Genomic DNA, 19,655 nt, shown 5'->3' with positions numbered 1-19,655 from the left:
AGGCGTTGACCCACCGTGTGGCGCCGGGTTTCACCCCCAGCATATCCCATGAGTCTTTGCTGTTTCGGATGCGCCTGATGGTGTCGGCCTGCTCTTTGGTGAAGGCCATGCTGACCTCTGCCACCGGGCGCTTCCCGCCGTTCTCACACATGTCGGTGATGGACGAGAAGAACGCCTGAGAGAGGACAAACACGTGGCGCTCAGAACGACCTTCTGTGTCCTGAGGGAGCGGCTGAGAGAGTGTGTGTGTGTGTGCGTACCTGAAACATCTCGTTGATGCCCTCGCCGCTCTGAGCTGACGTCTCAAAGTAATGGAACCCTCTGGACTCCGCCCACAGACGCCCCTCCCCCTCGTCAACAACCCGCCGCTTGGTCAGGTCGACCTGCACAGACAGGAAGCAGACATTTTAACTTCCTGCTGTTAACTCGTAGACGTTTTAAAACCGCTCTCCAGCAGGAGACTCATGACCACCTTGTTGGCGCAGACGATGAACACGATGCTGTCCATGTTGGCCTGAGAACCCATTTCCTGTTTCATCTCGCCGAGCCAGCTGTCGAGGGCGTCGAAACTCTCCCTGAGGCCGACGTCATAAACCAGCAGCACGCCCTGACTGTCCTTATAGAACTCATTACGCACCTGAGACGGGTGGAGGGGGGGGGGCAGAGATATAATAACTTTTAAAGTTTAAAACAATAAAAACTTTATTGTAAGAAAATGTGATTTTATTTGATTTTCTGACTCACTTCGTAGAAGAACGGATGTCCGGCCATGTCAAAGATGTTCACTTTGATCTCTCGGTCTCGTACCTGCACTCTGACGTGAAAATATAATATATAATGTAATATAAATATATAATATAAATATAAATAATATATAAATATATCACGTAATATAATATATAAATGTAATATATAATAATATATAAATATAACAGAAATATAATATATAAATATAATATATAAATGTAATATATAAATATAACATAAATATAATATATAAATGTAATATATAAATATAACATAAATATAATATATAAATATAACATAAATATAATATATAAATGTAATATATAAATATAACATAAATATAATATATAAATATAATATATAAATATAACATAAATATAATATATAAATGTAATATATAAATATAACATAAATACAATATATAAATATAATATATAAATATAACATAAATATAATATATAAATGTAATATATAAATATAACATAAATATAATATATAAATATAACATAAATATAATATATAAATGTAATATATAAATATAACATAAATATAATATATAAATATAATATATAAATATAACATAAATATAAATATAACATAAATATAATATACAAATATAATATGTAAATATAACATAAATATAATATATAAATATAACATAAATATAATATATAAATGTAATATATAAATATAACATAAAAATATATAAATATAACATAAATATAACATAAATATAATATATAAATATAACATAAATATAATATATAAATATAACATAAATATAACATAAATATAATATATAAATATAACATAAATATAATATATAAATATAATATATAAATGTAATATATAAATATAATATATAATATATAATATATAAATATAATATATAAATGTAATATATAAATGTAATATATAAATATAATATATAAATATAACATAAATATAATATATAAATATAACATAAATATAATATACAAATATAACATAAATATAACATAAATATAATATATAAATATAACATAAATATAATATATAAATGTAATATATAAATGTAATATATAAATATAATATATAATATATAATATATAAATGTAATATATAAATGTAATATATAAATATAATATATAATATATAAATATAATATATAAATATAATATATAAATATAACATAAATATAATATATAAATATAACATAAATATAACATAAATATAATATATAAATATAATATATAAATATAACATAAATATAACATAAATATAACATAAATATAATATATAAATATAACATAAATATAATATATAAATATAACATAAATATAATATATAAATATAACATAAATATAACATAAATATAACATAAATATAAGATAAATATAATATATAAATATAACATAAATATAATATATAAATATAACATAAATATAACATAAATATAATATATAAATATAACATAAATATAACATAAATATAACATAAATATAAGCTCTCCCACTCAGTGACAGCAGAGGAGACTCACTTAGTGACGCCGTAGTCGATGCCGATAGTTGCCAGATACTTTGGGACGAACCTCTTCTCACAGTAACGTTTGATGATGCAGCTCTGAAAGGACAAACGGTTAAAATGTTCCTGCAGAATCTTTCACAGCAAACCTCCTTCAGACATCCACAGATTCAACGTCTGAACACATCCTGCAGAAGTTCACTTTGAATCTTTACACGTCAGAGCTGAGTTTGTATTTTAGATTTTTATTTTACTGTCACAGTTAGCACCGTGTGCAAGGCGCTCATAAGGGTGTGTGTGTGTGTGTGTGTGTGTGTGTGTGTGTGTGTGTGTGTGTGTGTGTGTGTGTGTGTGTGTGTGTGTGTGTGATAATATAAATGATGCTAATGTTCGTTTGAATCGTTTAATAATTCAGTTTAAGAGCCTGAAAGCTTTTAGGAACATCCTTTAGAGATCCATGTCCCCCACAGAGAGATATAAACTGAACTTTAAGATGAAGTTAAGCTTCACTATGAGATTTAGTTTTATTCTTTATCAAGCCATGAACTTCTTTTCTTGCAGTTTTTAACTTTTTCGTGTGTGACTTCACATTAATTGAGCTGACATGTTATATCATCGCCCTCTAGTGGTTGTAAAGTGTAACTATAACTCCCTGCTTCGGGTTTTATTTTGAAAGAGTCTTTACACCTGATAAACACGAGTGTTTGCTTCCCTCCGGTGGTGAAAATGTGTAATTACAACTTTCATTTACTACAAACAATAAAGAATCCTATCTAAAACGTATTATATAGCCTATAAAATATTAATTAAATAATATTTTAAACAATAAAATATATTTGAAAATCACTTTGTTCAGCTATTTTTTGAATTCCCCAACTTAATATTCACATATCTCCATTGAAAACATTTTATATATATATATATATATATATATATATATATATAAAAAAAAACTTAATATTGATGCCGATCTCTCCATCCATCAGTCCTCATCTGAAACACATCCTCTCTGATGTTCTTCTGTTCATGTTTAATTAGATTTAAACCAGAATGTGTTAAATGTGTTTATTTCTTAATGAGGTTTTGTCTCATTTTAAAAGTCAAAATATAACATTTAATGAAAAACACTTTCAGCAGTTTGTTGAGAGATTCTGAAATAAATATATGAGCTTTTATCTTTCAGAGGGAATCTGTTTATAAAGTGAATAAATGTCAGTTTGTAGAATCCAACATGAGGTTTAAATAAAGGTTTAAATAAAGGTTTAAATAAAGGTTTAAATAAAGGTGTTTAAAGGTTTAAATAAAGGTTTAAATGAAGGTTTAAATAAAGGTTTAAATTAAGGTTTAAATAAAGGTTTAAATTAAGGTTTAAATAAAGGTTTAAATAAAGGTTTAAATAAAGGTTTAAATAAAGGTTTAAATAAAGGTGTTTAAAGGTTTAAATAAAGGTTTAAATAAAGGTTTAAATAAAGGTGTTTAAAGGTTTAAATAAAGGTTTAAATAAAGGTTTAAATAAAGGTTTAAATAAAGGTTTAAATAAAGGTGTTTAAACACCTGGTGAGTTACCTTTCCCACCTCCGCGTTCCCCAGGCTGATCACCTTCACCCGCAGAGACTTCTTGTTGTCTCTCCTCTTCGGCGGGTTCGTTTCCATCTGGACCTCCGTGAATTTAACAGACTAACAGACTGGTACCGAGCACCGACCCGGTGTACAGACTGGTACCGAGCACCGACCCGGTGTGCAGACTGGTACCGAGCACCGACCCGCTGTGCAGACTGGTACCGAGCACCGACCCGGTGTGCAGACTGGTACCGAGCTCCGACCCGCTGTACAGACTGGTACCGAGCACCGACCCGCTGTACAGACTGGTACCGAGCTCCGACCCGCTGTACAGACTGGTACCGAGCACCGACCCGCTGTGCAGACTGGTACCGAGCACCGACCCGGTGTGCAGACTGGTACCGAGCACCGACCCGGTGTGCAGACTGGTACCGAGCACCGACCCGCTGTACAGACTGGTACCGAGCACCGACCCGCTGTGCAGACTGGTACCGAGCACCGACCCGCTGTGCAGACTGGTACCGAGCACCGACCCGGTGTACAGACTGGTACCGAGCACCGACCCGCTGTGCAGACTGGTACCGAGCTCCGACCCGGTGTTGTTGTTGACAGCGCGGCTAACAGGCTAACCAGCTGTTAGCTTCACTCTCGTGATAAAAAGGACCTTTTATCTGAACTGTCCTCGTGTTTAAGAACAACTGCGCGTCATGTAGCTTAGCATTAGTGCTAATGTTTTAATTTACTGTTAATAAAACACACAGCGGAGACATAGCGAGCTAAATAGCTTCATAGCCTAAAATGCTAACAAGCGTTTAAAGACCAGCGTCGTTAAAACAAGACATCCGGTAACCCTTTCAGAATAAAAGTAATCTAACGACTGATACTGATTTGACTTTTCTGTTTAATGAAGAATAAAATAAGACAGCAGTGGGGCAGAAGCTATAAAAAAAGACTTATTAAAGGAGACTGTTTAAGAAACATTTTTAATATTCTACGATTCATTTAGCGGAAGCGTTTAGTCATCAGAGTAAAACACGTGAAGAAGACAAGAACAAATATTCTCAGAAATGATCTGTCATATTTTACAAAACAATTTCTCAGGAAAAAACTAGCGATCAATATAAAACTACTCCCATCATAACTAGTACACAGAAAACTATAAAAACAAATATTTAAAATATAAGAAAGCCAGCAGGAGGATTGTGTTTATAACTAATATTTGTAAAACCATTTCAAATAAAGAAAAGGGAAAAGAACAAAAACATGTTTTAATGTCTGATATTTAATTTAATGATTTTTTGATAAAGCTCCACACGGATGGACTTTAAAGATTTTACTGAAAATTAAACAAATAATAATTATTTTTTGGATACATTTGATGATTTGTTTTGGTCCTTTTAGTTTAAATTTTAATTAATTTAAAATGTAATTAGCTTCATGAAACATCCTTCCGTTTTGGTGAAACAGCGACATCCGGTGGACAAACTGTGGTACTGCACCCTGCAGAGTTGTGTTTAGAGATGATCCCTCTGCATCTTAAAATAATCTTTATGACATGAACAAGATAAAGTTACAAAGATATTACAATATAAATGTTATAAATTCATCTCCGGCTTTTATTTACACTGACCCTCCTGATTTATTCAATCTTTTAAAGTGGAAACATAAAAAGATCTTTTTAAAACTATTGTTTTTGGTCACGTAGTAACGCACGCTGTTACACGTTACGTTAGGCCTAAATCAGCTGAACAGACGTCAAACCAGCGAGCTGAAACATCATCCTTCAATTTAGACTTTAACATTTAATGGATTCTTTTTTCTGAAAGTTACCGTAAAACTTCTATAAACAGCCCGACCTTTTCTGTACGTCAGTCGGCCTTCAGTTAGGACGGGCGCCGAAACGAGACGGGCCGCTAATTATTCACAAACCAAAGCGGGGCGGAGCAAAGACGGGAAAGATTTAAAAATTGTAAATTTACAGCAGTGAACATCGTTAAAACTAAAAAATGATAAATCACTCTAACCTTCTGCTCGTTGTTTGTTTGATCTGCGATTCATTTAAACACTAAACGCAAAGATGGCGTCTGACTGAGAGCCGCCTGTATCCATCAAAGCGGGCAGCAACACCAGGCGAGGAAAAGGGGGCGGGGCCTAGAAGTGGGAGGAGCTTTTATTAGAAGTTTTACGGTAAAACGTGGATTTGAAGTTAAACTGAGTTTTGAGGCGTTTTTGTGTTCAGAGGGTCAAAGGTTAAATGTACAGATTCTCTAAAACAAACGTCGTCATCGTTTGTTTTGGTCGCAGGGAGTCGTGGTTATCTGGTGGTCCGTGGCATGGTGATGGTGGCGTTAGCGGGCAGGAAGCGGCTGCATCTGCAGCGAGTCGTACGTGTCTCTGGTGGCCGAGCTCAAACCCTGAAGAGACAGGAAACACTTTAATGTTCCAGGAAACAGACGGAGCCCACCGACAGATAACCTGGAGGATCGAGTGACATGAAAACAATAAACGTGTTCAGACTCACCTGGTAGATCTGCTCGTTCTTCCTCTGACGCTGCACAAACACAAAAACAAGATTTTAAATCTACACTGTAAAATATTCATGATGAAATCAAAAGAACAAACATCAGAGGAGTCACCTCTCTCTTCACCGGGAGCGCCTTGTATTCTCCATCAGAGTGTTTGTTCAGAGTCTGAAACAAAGACACAATGCATGCTGGGAGATAATCATATAAAGAACAATACGTCTCATCTGTGTCTCTTTAGAAACAACAAACTTCAAAATAAGAGCGTGTTTGTTACCGTGTATTCAGAGTCATCGGCCATCCTGCGGTTCTGAAAAAACAAAAAGGAGAAACTTTAGAAATCAAAGTTCTGTTCCTTTAAAAACAACAAACTGATCTGTAATCTTTAGAAGGTCTTCAGGATCTTGTAAAGGGTCCAGTATCTGGGGGTCCTAAGGTCTCACTTTGAGGGTCTTCTAGTGCTTTTTAAAACTTTTCTCATAGAACCAGACGCTGAGTTTGAGTTTTGATATTGAAAACAGACTCACTCGTCCTCTCTCAGGGTCTCCTCTGACCACCGGGGCGTAACCTCCAGAGTCCAGACCCTTCAGATCCACAACGCCACGCCACGAGAGAGGAGACGGAGAAAAGATGAAAACAACAACAAGACAACAAATCAAAAAACACAACACTTTTTATCCAACAGGAACATCAACGAGCGATCTGTTTGTTTGTTTGTTGTTGTGTTTGTTGTTGTGTTTATTTGTTTGTTTGTTGTTGTGTTTGTTGTTGTGTTTATTTGTTTGTTGTGTTTGTTTGTTGTTGTGTTTGTTTGTTGTTGTGTTTATTTGTTTGTTGTGTTTGTTTGTTGTTGTGTTTGTTTGTTGTTGTGTTTATTTGTTGTTGTGTTTGTTTGTTTGATGTTGTGTTTGTTTGTTTGTTGTTGTGTTTGTTTGTTTGTTGTTGTGTTTGTTTGTTGTTGTGTTTGTTTGTTGTGTTTGTTTGTTGTTGTGTTTGTTGTTGTGTTTGTTTGTTTGTTGTGTTTGTTTGTTGTTGTGTTTGTTTGTTGTTGTGTTTGTTTGTTTGTTGTTGTGTTTGTTTGTTGTTGTGTTTGTTTGTTTGTTGTTGTGTTTGTTTGTTTGTTGTTGTGTTTGTTTGTTGTTGTGTTTGTTTGTTTGTTGTTGTGTTTGTTTGTTGTTGTGTTTGTTTGTTTGTTGTTGTGTTTGTTTGTTTGTTGTTGTGTTTGTTTGTTGTTGTGTTTGTTTGTTGTTGTTGTGTGTGATTGTTGTTGTTGACTCACGCTGCCCTCTGCTGACTTCACTTTTTCTCTGAAGAACTAAAACAGAAACAAACTGAAGATTAAAAACTGTAACTCATGACCTTTGACCTTGAGAGTGACAGTAGACTGACCTTCTCTCTGATGAACATGCCGGTGATGACGAGTCCGTACAGACCGAGGAAACCGTCCAGGATGTAACACAGCTGAGGGTCGTATAGGTTCACTGCCTCTGTCAGAGGTTAAAGGTCAAAGGTTAAAGGTCATACACATGGACAAAGACAGGAAGTACAGTGTAAGTGCAGGAATACAGTTACAGAAAAGAGGGCGGGACTTCAAGAGAGCGAGTTAGAAACAGTTTGTGTGTTTGTGTGATGCTGCTCAGTGGTTTCCTCCATCTCTCACACAGGTGTGTGTGTGTGTGTGTGTGTCTGTGGTTCAGTGTGTGTGTGCGTGTGCGTGTGTGTCTGTGGTTCAGTGTGTGTGTGTGTGTTTGGTTATATGTGACACACGCGCCCCGTCTCGATCACCACTCTCTGCATGTGGACTCATCCGCCGCTGAAAATAGTCCCAAACAAACACAAGCCATTCTTCTTGTTTGAGGAAACAACTGAACGTCTTCAAACTCTGAGTGTGTTTTTTCAGCCCTGAGTAGTGACTGCAGGTATCTCATGAAGGCGCCTTCAGGTAAGACTGAGGGTAAAGTGACCACGCCTCCCCTGACACGAGTACGCGTACGCGTAGACCCCCATCATTACTTTTCTTCAAAAATGATGTCGCTCTGTCTCATCACCACACTGCCCCGAGTGGTCAAATGCATTATTACATCTTCCTGTCGGCGTTGAGTTATTCTCTGTGGACCTTCACAACCGACGCTCCGAACGCCTGCAGGATGTCATGTGATCACACGTGTAGTGACACCCGGGTCTTCACTCCCCTGGGGTGAAGGGTCCATGTGACAGAGGAGGGACAGGAAGTCATTAACGCTGATATGTGAGCGAGGGAAAGGAAACGACAAACCACAGACGATAACTCCATCGACTCCTCTCTAACTTTTCTGTTCTTCACTTCAAATGTTTGACTTCTTATTAGAAACAAGATTTGGACGAACGATTTTATTTAGTAGAGAAAGACAACGGGAGCCTAAAGAATAAAATAAGACAAGAGGACGATGAGTCATCAAAACATTCCCCCCCCGTACAGTGTGTGTCCATCCAGACATGAGCTAATCACACCTATTTGGTTTTTTGAACCAGGCTGTAAACATGTTCATCTCTGCTGTAAAAACAGGCTTTTTACAATGGGTGTGTATGTGACTTCCTGTGCTTCTGCAGCCAGCCTCTAGTGGACACTCCAGGAACTGCAGGTTGCTGCTTGCTTTTCAGGGAGGATTCAAATTAAATACTGGATATATTCACGTGTCCAAAAAGAGTTTTAATAACTTCATGAGATGTTAAGAATTAAAAAACGCTCCGATCTCGTTTCTGATAAAAACTCTGAACCTCCAGAACAGTTTCCTGTCTTTACGTTCTGATGTTCATTAGAAAGACGGCCGCTTGAGATAAAAATAAATTTTGATGAGAACAAAGATAAAGAGTGAACACACACACAGGAGGAAGTCCGCGCGTGTGCGTGTGTGTGTGTGTGTGTGTGTGTGTGTGTGTGTGTGTGTGTGTGTGTGTGTGTGGTCAGGCTGGATGTGACGCGATGTTGTCGAGTATCAAACATGAAAACCGCTTTTTTTTTTTAAAGATCTCATTTCAGGGTAATTTGAAGTTTTTCCAGTTTGAGTCCTGAAGATGAAACCTCTCAGACTCTCATAAAGAAACTCGTCATCTCTCAGGAGTTTTTGTTTCCATGGTTACGGGAACTCATCAGCTGATAATAAATGTGAAACATTAACTGAAACTCTAAACAGCCGTCTGATGGAGAAACGTCTCGACTCTGACGTCTGACTCTTTCAGGTTTTTACATTAAAGTCTTTTTGTTTTCCACTCGTCTCATTTTTAAATAAAGTTATTTAAACACGTCTCACCGTCACGCCGTCTGCATCTAACAAACCGCTCGTTTTACATCACGTTGCTGTAAATGTGGATGAGACAATTGAAAGATGTTGCTGCCAAAGTTGCTGTAAATATTTCTGAAATGTTGCAGAAATCTGAGCAACATGTTGAGAAGTTGCAAACAGAGTTACTCAGATGTTTCCGAAATGTTTTGCATGTTGTTGTTGATGAAAATGTTTCTGAGTAATTCGGAAAATGCGGCTCAGAAAGTTTCTCAAATGTTTCCTCAGCATGCAACGGAATCGTTCTAGAAAGTTGCAGAAATCTGAGCAACATGTTCCTGAATAATTGTTTAAAAGTTGCCGACGTGTGTCTTGTATTTTGCATATTGTTTTCAGCAACATACAAGACACATGTCGGCAATCAGTCAAATCTTTACACTGAACCGTTTCTGTTTCAGCCGTTTCTCCGTCTCATGTTTCCATAGCAACGACACACGAGACGGAGAATCTGAAACTTTAAAACTGTTTTTATGAGCTTTTCTCGTCTCCATCAGACGAAGCTCAGTTTGGGGAAGACGTTCAACTTTAAGAACCACAGCACAACGCTACTTCCTGTGTGTGTGTGTGTGTGTGTGGAGGGGGGTTTACTCTGTGGTCAGCTCAGCTTCTCACACTACAAAGACAAAGTGCGCTCTGACATAAAGCGTTTCATCTCTACACTTTCATGTTCTAGTTCATATTTTGTTTTTAATTTTTGTGTCTTTAGAAGATTTTAATGCAAAGGTTTAAAAGATTTTAATGCAAAAGTTTAAAAGATTTTAATGTGAAAGTTTAAAAGATTTTAATGCAAAAGTTTAAAAGATTTTAATGCAAAAGTTTAAAAGATTTTAATGCAAAAGTTTAAAAGATTTTAATGCAAAAGTTTAAAAGATTTTAATGCAAAAGTTTAAAGATTTTAATGTGAAAGTTTAAAAGATTTTAATGTGAAAGTTTAAAGATTTTAATGTGAAAGTTTAAAAGATTTTAATGTGAAAGTTTAAAGATTTTAAAGTGAAGGTTTAAAGATTTTAATGTGAAAGTTTAAAGATTTTAATGTGAAAGTTTAAAAGATTTTAAAGTGAAAGTTTAAAAGATTTTAATGTGAAAGTTTAAAGACTTTAAAGTGAAGGTTTTTAAAATCATCTTGTGAATAACGAGCTAATGGAGAAGCTGCCGGTGTTACGTAGAGAAATGCGTCCCTGCTCAAGTCATCTGTACGTCGACCTTCATCGTCTGTTTAATAAATAAATTCAAACCTGCAGACGGCGAGCAGAAACCTCACAGCTCGCTCTTATTTGACCCGCCATCAGAGCGCCTCACACGAGTGGCGAGATTTACAGATGTTTAAAGTTTCTGCAGACGGTGAGAGGGAGATTTTAAACTGGGATGTACTGGTTTGAACTGGTCCTTTAGTCTCTACTGGAAAATACAGCGGTCAGCATTGTAGTTATTTGAAGGTCTGATTGTTTAAACCGGTATTATGAATTTATCTCCAGATGCTCTGAACCGGTCTTTAAGGCTCTTAATGGTTTGAACTGGTCTTGTTTTAGTCTGTACTGGTATTTTATCATCTGCTCATTGGATAGAAAACAGAGATCAGCAGCCACGAGTATGAAGAGCCAGAAAATAAAATAAAAAGATAATGAACATGAAAATCTACGTTCAGGAAAATTAATATTTATTTATTATTAATATATGTATTTATTGAAGCTAAAGCTAACGGCTAGCTTCAGCAGCTGAAATAAAATAAAAGTTTCTGCAGAGACAAAGAAAATTAATAATAATTATTATATAATTATAAAATAATCAGGTTTTATTGATCCTTCAATTTAACTCATTAACACAAACGTGGAGCAGCTTTTTGCTTCAGGTGTTGTGTTGAAAAATGTATCCCTGCCGAGAATCACATGAGCCGTGTTTGAAAACCGAGAAGTTTCAGGAAGTATCTGAAGTTTATACTTAATGAAGTTAAATGTCCTTGTAAGACACTTTTTACAAACTGTAAAGCTCGTCGTGTGGCGTGCTCTCGGGTAGGACGGCGTGCTCTGGTGACCCGTAAAGCTCTTCACTGGAACACCTTCAAGGTAACTCACAGCCTTTAGAACTGTTTATTAACTGTTCATTAACTGTTTATTAACTGTTTAACAGTTTATTAACAGTTTATTAACAGTTTATTAACTGTTTATTATTTACAGTGTAAGATCTGCTCTCTCTGTTTTTAACACATAAGAACCACTCAGTATTCACGCTCTCCGTCCCAAACGCTCGGACAGAAAAGGTGACGGGGCTTCTGGGTATTCTGCACCCTCAGCCTGGAATCTGCACAAGGACTTGAAACTCAAGGAGCTGGAGTCCTTAAAGGTTTCTACAGGAAGCGGATTCTACAGGATGCCGATGTTTCAGCTCGACCGCTTCAACAACACACTCACAGATTTGACTCTTTTTTCTCTTTAACTGTAAACTTTAGTGTTTTTATAAATGACACTTTGTCTCTGTAACTTTGTCTCTGTGTGACTTTGTCTCTGTGTAACTTTGTCTCTGTGTAACTTTGTCTCTGTGTGACTTTGTCTCTGTGTGACTTTGTCTCTGTGTAACTTTGTCTCTGTGTAACTTTGTCTCTGTGTGACTTTGTCTCTGTGTAACTTTGTCTCTGTAACTTTGTCTCTGTGTAACTTTGTCTCTGTGTAACTTTGTCTCTGTAACTTTGTCTCTGTAACTTTGTCTCTGTGTGACTTTGTCTCTGTGTGACTTTGTCTCTGTGTAACTTTGTCTCTGTGTAACTTTGTCTCTGTGTAACTTTGTCTCTGTAACTTTGTCTCTGTAACTTTGTCTCTGTGTAACTTTGTCTCTGTGTAACTTTGTCTCTGTAACTTTGTCTCTGTAACTTTGTCTCTGTGTAACTTTGTCTCTGTGTAACTTTGTCTCTGTGTAACTTTGTCTCTGTAACTTTGTCTCTGTAACTTTGTCTCTGTGTGACTTTGTCTCTGTGTGACTTTGTCTCTGTGTAACTTTGACTCTGTGTAACTTTGTCTCTGTGTAACTTTGTCTCTGTGTGACTTTGTCTCTGTGTGACTTTGTCTCTGTGTGACTTTGTCTCTGTGTAACTTTGTCTCTGTGTAACTTTGTCTCTGTAACTTTGTCTCTGTGTAACTTTGTCTCTGTAACTTTGTCTCTGTGTAACTTTGTCTCTGTAACTTTGTCTCTGTGTGACTTTGTCTCTGTAACTTTGTCTCTGTGTAACTTTGTCTCTGTAACTTTGTCTCTGTGTAACTTTGTCTCTGTAACTTTGTCTCTGTGTGACTTTGTCTCTGTGTAACTTTGTCTCTGTGTAACTTTGTCTCTGTGTAACTTTGTCTCTGTAACTTTGTCTCTGTGTGACTTTGTCTCTGTGTGACTTTGTCTCTGTGTAACTTTGACTCTGTGTAACTTTGTCTCTGTAACTTTGTCTCTGTGTAACTTTGTCTCTGTAACTTTGTCTCTGTAACTTTGTCTCTGTGTGACTTTGTCTCTGTAACTTTGTCTCTGTGTAACTTTGTCTCTGTGTAACTTTGTCTCTGTAACTTTGTCTCTGTGTGACTTTGTCTCTGTGTGACTTTGTCTCTGTGTAACTTTGTCTCTGTGTGACTTTGTCTGCACAAGGACTTGAAACTCAAGGAGCTGGAGTCCTTAAAGGTTTCTACAGGAAGCGGATTCTACAGGATGCCGATGTTTCAGCTCGACCGCTTCAACAACACACTCACAGATTTTACTCTTTTTTCTCTTTAACTGTAAACTTTAGTGTTTTTATAAATGACACTTTGTCTCTGTAACTTTGTCTCTGTGTAACTTTGTCTCTGTAACTTTGTCTCTGTGTGACTTTGTCTCTGTGTGACTTTGTCTCTGTGTAACTTTGTCTCTGTAACTTTGTCTCTGTGTGACTTTGTCTCTGTGTAACTTTGACTCTGTGTAACTTTGTCTCTGTAACTTTGTCTCTGTGTGACTTTGTCTCAGTAACTTTGTCTCTCTGTAACTTTGTCTCTGTAACTTTGTCTCTGTGTGACTTTGTCTCTGTAACTTTGTCTCTGTGTAACTTTGTCTCTGTGTAACTTTGTCTCTGTGTGACTTTGTCTCTGTGTGACTTTGTCTCTGTGACTTTGTCTCTGTGTGACTTTGTCTCTGTGTGACTTTGTCTCTGTGTAACTTTGTCTCTGTGTAACTTTGTCTCTGTGTAACTTTGTCTCTCTGTAACTTTGTCTCTGTAACTTTGTCTCTGTGTGACTTTGTCTCTGTGTGACTTTGTCTCTCTGTAACTTTGTCTCTGTGTAACTTTGTCTCTGTGTAACTTTGTGTTTGTGTGACTTTGTCTCTGTAATTTTGTCTCTGTAACTTTGTCTCTGTGTGACTTTGTCTCTGTAACTTTGTCTCTGTGTAACTTTGTCTCTGTGTAACTTTGTGTTTGTGTGACTTTGTCTCTGTAACTTTGTCTGTGTAACTTTGTCTCTGTAACTTTGTCTCTGTGTAACTTTGTCTCTGTAACTTTGTCTCTGTGTAACTTTGTCTCTGTAACTTTGTCTCTGTAACTTTGTCTCTGTGTGACTTTGTCTCTGTAACTTTGTCTCTGTGTAACTTTGTCTCTTTAACTTTGTCTCTGTGTGACTTTGTCTCTGTAACTTTGTCTCTGTGTAACTTTGTCTCTGTAACTTTGTCTCTGTAACTTTGTCTCTGTGTAACTTTGTCTCTGTAACTTTGTCTCTGTAACTTTGTCTCTGTGTAACTTTGTCTCTGTGTAACTTTGTCTCTGTAACTTTGTCTCTGTGTAACTTTGTCTCTGTGTAACTTTGTCTCTGTGTAACTTTGTCTGTGTAACTTTGTCTCTGTGTAACTTTGTCTGTGTAACTTTGTCTCTGTGTAACTTTGTCTCTGTAACTTTGTCTCTGTAACTTTGTCTGTGTAACTTTGTCTCTGTAACTTTGTCTCTGTAACTTTGTCTCTGTAACTTTGTCTCTGTGTAACTTTGTCTCTGTAACTTTGTCTCTGTAACTTTGTCTCTGTGTAACTTTGTCTCTGTGTAACTTTGTCTCTGTGTAACTTTGTCTCTGTGTAACTTTGTCTCTGTAACTTTGTCTCTGTGTAACTTTGTCTCTGTGTAACTTTGTCTCTGTGTGACTTTGTCTCTGTGTAACTTTGTGTTTGTGTAACTTTGTCTCTGTGTAACTTTGTCTCTGTGTGACTTTGTCTCTGTAACTTTGTCTCTGTAACTTTGTCTCTGTGTGACTTTGTCTCTGTGTAACTTTGTCTCTGTGTAACTTTGTCTCTGTGTGACTTTGTCTCTGTGTAACTTTGTCTCTGTAACTTTGTCTCTGTGTAACTTTGACTCTGTGTAACTTTGTCTCTCTGTAACTTTGTCTCTGTGTGACTTTGTCTCTGTAACTTTGTCTCTGTGTAACTTTGTCTCTGTAACTTTGTCTCTGTAACTTTGTCTCTGTGTAACTTTGTCTCTGTAACTTTGTCTGTGTAACTTTGTCTCTGTGTAACTTTGTCTGTGTAACTTTGTCTGTGTAACTTTGTCTCTGTGTAACTTTGTCTCTGTAACTTTGTCTCTGTAACTTTGTCTGTGTAACTTTGTCTCTGTGTAACTTTGTCTGTAACTTTGTCTCTGTAACTTTGTCTCTGTAACTTTGTCTCTGTGTAACTTTGTCTCTGTGTAACTTTGTCTCTTTAACTTTGTCTCTGTGTAACTTTGTCTCTGTGTAACTTTGTCTCTGTGTGACTTTGTCTCTGTGTAACTTTGTGTTTGTGTAACTTTGTCTCTGTGTAACTTTGTCTCTGTGTGACTTTGTCTCTGTGTAACTTTGTCTCTGTGTAACTTTGTGTTGTCTCTGTGTGACTTTGTCTCTGTGTGACTTTGTCTCTGTAACTTTGTCTCTGTGTGACTTTGTCTCTGTGTAACTTTGTCTCTGTGTAACTTTGTCTCTGTGTGACTTTGTCTCTGTAACTTTGTCTCTGTAACTTTGTCTCTGTGTGACTTTGTCTCTGTGTAACTTTGTCTCTGTGTGACTTTGACTCTGTGTAACTTTGTCTCTGTAACTTTGTCTCTGTGTAACTTTGTCTCTGTGTAACTTTGTCTCTGTGTGACTTTGTCTGTGTAACTTTGTCTCTGTAACTTTGTCTCTGTGTAACTTTGACTCTGTGTAACTTTGTCTCTGTGTAACTTTGTCTCTGTAACTTTGTCTCTGTGTAACTTTGTCTCTGTGTAACTTTGTCTCTGTAACTTTGTCTCTGTGTAACTTTGTCTCTGTGTAACTTTGTCTCTGTGTGACTTTGTCTCTCTGTAACTTTGTGTTTGTGTAACTTTGTCTCTGTGTAACTTTGTCTGTGTGACTTTGTCTCTGTAACTTTGTCTCTGTGTGACTTTGTCTCTGTGTAACTTTGTCTCTGTGTGACTTTGTCTCTGTGTAACTTTGTCTCTGTGTAACTTTGTCTCTGTAACTTTGTCTCTGTGTAACTTTGTCTCTGTGTAACTTTGTCTCTGTGTAACTTTGTCTCTGTAACTTTGTCTCTGTGTAACTTTGTCTCTGTGTAACTTTGTCTCTGTAACTTTGTCTCTGTGTAACTTTGTCTCTGTAACTTTGTCTCTGTGTAACTTTGTCTCTGTGTAACTTTGTCTCTGTGTGACTTTGTCTCTGTGTAACTTTGTGTTTGTGTAACTTTGTCTCTGTGTAACTTTGTCTCTGTGTGACTTTGTCTCTGTAACTTTGTCTCTGTGTGACTTTGTCTCTGTGTAACTTTGTCTCTGTGTGACTTTGTCTCTGTGTAACTTTGTCTCTGTGTAACTTTGTCTCTGTAACTTTGTCTCTGTGTAACTTTGTCTCTGTGTAACTTTGTCTCTGTGTGACTTTGTCTGTGTAACTTTGTCTCTGTAACTTTGTCTCTGTGTAACTTTGTCTCTGTGTAACTTTGTCTCTGTAACTTTGTCTCTGTGTAACTTTGTCTCTGTGTAACTTTGTCTCTGTGTGACTTTGTCTCTGTGTAACTTTGTGTTTGTGTAACTTTGTCTCTGTGTAACTTTGTCTCTGTGTGACTTTGTCTCTGTAACTTTGTCTCTGTGTGACTTTGTCTCTGTGTAACTTTGTCTCTGTGTGACTTTGTCTCTGTGTAACTTTGTCTCTGTAACTTTGTCTCTGTGTAACTTTGTCTCTGTGTAACTTTGTCTCTGTGTGACTTTGTCTGTGTAACTTTGTCTCTGTGTAACTTTGTCTCTGTGTAACTTTGTCTCTGTGTAACTTTGTCTCTGTGTAACTTTGTCTCTGTAACTTTGTCTCTGTAACTTTGTCTCTGTGTAACTTTGTCTCTGTAACTTTGTCTCTGTAACTTTGTCTCTGTGTGACTTTGTCTCTGTAACTTTGTCTCTGTGTAACTTTGTCTCTGTAACTTTGTCTCTGTGTAACTTTGTCTCTGTGTAACTTTGTCTCTGTGTAACTTTGTCTCTGTAACTTTGTCTCTGTGTAACTTTGTCTCTGTGTAACTTTGTCTCTGTGTAACTTTGTCTCTGTGTAACTTTGTCTCTGTAACTTTGTCTCTGTGTAACTTTGTCTCTGTGTAACTTTGTCTGTGTAACTTTGTCTCTGTAACTTTGTCTCTGTGTAACTTTGTCTCTGTGTAACTTTGTCTGTGTGTGACTTTGTCTCTGTGTAACTTTGTCTCTGTGTAACTTTGTCTCTGTGTAACTTTGTCTCTGTGTAACTTTGTGTTTGTGCTGCTGATGATGTCGACCATGTCTCCTCTGGAAACGAGCTTCTTCACCTCACAGGGACAAACATGGTTAAATAAAGGTTCACTAAATAATAAAATATATTTCATTAATACAATTATTTAGCCTGAGTAAAAATGACCTGCACACCATATTTTAAATCTAAATTGTCTGTAAAGTTATTTTAATGGATGAAAAACTCTGCAGTGGAGAACTTGTCTTGTTTTGAGCAGGGATACATTTCTCTACGTAACACCGGCAGCTTCCCGGTTAGCTCGTTAGCTCATGAGCTAATCTGCTGCTTAGCTGAGCTGCTACTACATTTAGCTTCACAAGCTAATATAATTATATAACAAGGAGCAAATTCAAGTAGGAGAGTTAAATAAAGAATGTTAAATGTTTCTTAAATGAGATAAAATCTGACACAGATGATTCAGAGACGATGACAGCAGATTCCAACATGGCGCCCAGAGAGAGTTTAAACCGTTTGTTTTCAGTCAGTCAGACATTTTACATTTTACACACAATCTGTTGATCTACATAAAAACATGATTCTGTAAAATCATACAGATTATTATTTATCATTTTTAAAGACGATTTGAAGTTTTTAAAGTACTTTTTTATTTTATTATTATTATTATTATTTATTATTATTTTTCTGCTCGATCATTTTCGTTTTACTTTTTTATAAATAATAAACGTTTTCTTTTAAAGATCGATTTCCTGTTTGTATTTCCTGTTGAACATGTAATAAAAAGTAATAATGAGAAGATACTTTAAATAAGTTGATCGAGTGTTTCATCAACCAGAAGAAGAAGAGGAAGAAGAAGAAGAAGATCTTAACCTGCTGTTCAAACATTAAAGTCTACAGGTGTGTGAGCTGTTCTTACCTGCGGGGTGACACACGGCGGACAGCAGGAGCAGGACGCAGGTCAACGACGGCAGCTCCATCACTGACCGGTTAACCGAACAGATCGACTCTGAGAGAGAGAGAGAGAGACACAGAGAGACAGAGAGGGAGAGACAGAGAGAGAGCGAGAGAGAGAGAGAGAGAGAGAGAGAGAGAGAGAGAGAGAGACAGAGAGAGAGAGAGAGAGAGAGAGAGGGAGAGAGAGAGAGAGAGAGAGAGAGAGAGAGAGAGAGAGAGAGAGAGAGAGACAGCTGGAGCCGAGTGGGAGGACTGAAACGATTCTTCTTCTCTCGACTTTAAGTGGAACAGGAAGTGGTGAGAGCTGCTGTGACAGGTGACACACACACACACACACACACACACACACACACACACACACACACACACACACACACACACACACACACACACACACACACACACACACACACACACACACACACACACACACACACACACACACACACACACACACACACACACACACACACACACACACACACACACACACACACACACACACACACACACACACACACACACACACACACACACACACACACACACACACACACACACACACACACACACACACACACACACACACACACACACACACACACACGACTCTCTCTCCCACTCATGATCAACACAACATATACACACACTCTCTCTGAACACACACTCTCTGAACACACACACACACACTCTCTCTGAACACACACACACACACACTCTCTGAACACACACACACACTCTCTGAACACACACACACACACACACTCTCTGAACACACACACTCTCTGAACACACACACACACACACACTCTCTGAACACACACACTCTCTGAACACACACACACACACTCTCTGAACACACACACACACACACACTCTCTGAACACACACACTCTCTGAACACACACACACACACTCTCTGAACACACACACTCTCTGAACACACACACTCTCTGAACACACACACACACACTCTCTGAACACACACACACACACTCTCTGAACACACACACTCTCTGAACACACACACTCTCTGAACACACACACACACACTCTCTGAACACACACACACACTCTCTGAACACACACACACACACACACACACTCTCTGAACACACACACACACACCTGAATCAGTGGAGGAAACATCGACGTCTTTTTCTTCAGATCTCAGAAATAAATAAATAAAAAAAGCTGTTTTTATTCTTTGTGGTAATAAATGAGATTTATTTATTTAATGTTTAATGTTTATGTTTATCATTTAAATTCGTATGTTTATGTTTATCAGATGTTTGATGATGAAGTTTAAATTGAATAATTAGAGGACGCCATGTTTCTTCATCTATTATTGTAAACGAATAAACGAC

At 37.0% G+C, this 19,655-nt stretch overlaps 3 protein-coding genes across 3 annotated transcripts; all 3 read right to left on the bottom strand.

Moving 5' to 3' along the window:
* Positions 1–14: 14 nt before the first annotated feature.
* Positions 15–4,645, bottom strand: dnajc27 (DnaJ (Hsp40) homolog, subfamily C, member 27; the record flags this gene model as incomplete). The annotated part of the gene is given in 6 exon segments (XM_065951863.1): positions 15–175; positions 261–383; positions 473–637; positions 745–814; positions 2,267–2,349; positions 3,817–4,645. Coding segments are annotated over 6 exon segments (689 nt in total), but the record flags the coding sequence as incomplete, so codon positions are not given.
* Positions 3,920–6,096, bottom strand: LOC136178186 (putative per-hexamer repeat protein 5). Its single transcript, XM_065952263.1, has 2 exons — positions 6,089–6,096; positions 3,920–4,427 (listed from the first exon to the last, which is right to left on the bottom strand). The coding sequence occupies exons 1-2, from the start codon at positions 6,094–6,096 to the stop codon at positions 3,920–3,922; spliced, it is 516 nt and encodes a 171-aa protein (XP_065808335.1).
* On the bottom strand, positions 4,775–18,415 carry LOC110002088 (T-cell surface glycoprotein CD3 zeta chain). Its single transcript, XM_020657731.3, has 8 exons — positions 18,251–18,415; positions 7,722–7,819; positions 7,612–7,647; positions 6,860–6,916; positions 6,610–6,642; positions 6,447–6,500; positions 6,332–6,361; positions 4,775–6,224 (listed from the first exon to the last, which is right to left on the bottom strand). The coding sequence occupies exons 1-8, from the start codon at positions 18,309–18,311 to the stop codon at positions 6,159–6,161; spliced, it is 435 nt and encodes a 144-aa protein (XP_020513387.1). The 5' UTR covers positions 18,312–18,415; the 3' UTR covers positions 4,775–6,158.
* Positions 18,416–19,655: the final 1,240 nt, after the last annotated feature.

The sequence above is a fragment of the Labrus bergylta genome, chromosome 24 (genome assembly GCF_963930695.1).
Source record: "Labrus bergylta chromosome 24, fLabBer1.1, whole genome shotgun sequence".
In the NCBI taxonomy this organism is placed as follows: Eukaryota; Metazoa; Chordata; class Actinopteri; order Labriformes; family Labridae; genus Labrus; species Labrus bergylta.
The sequence above is the reverse complement of the archived record's forward strand: the minus strand, read 5'-3'. Positions and strand labels throughout refer to the sequence as shown.

What these genes read in the sequence shown, in the direction of transcription:
- LOC110002088 (XM_020657731.3), bottom strand. Translation starts at nt 18,311, where the DNA reads ATGGAGCTGCCGTCGTTGACCTGCGTCCTGCTCCTGCTGTCCGCCGTG. An exon ending in GCATGTTCATCAGAGAGAAG is followed by an intron (nt 7,648 to 7,721) that starts GTCAGTCTACTG and finishes TTTCTGTTTTAG; the next exon opens with TTCTTCAGAGAAAAAGTGAA. An exon ending in AGAACGAGCAGATCTACCAG is followed by an intron (nt 6,225 to 6,331) that starts GTGAGTCTGAAC and finishes CTGTCTCTTCAG; the next exon opens with GGTTTGAGCTCGGCCACCAG.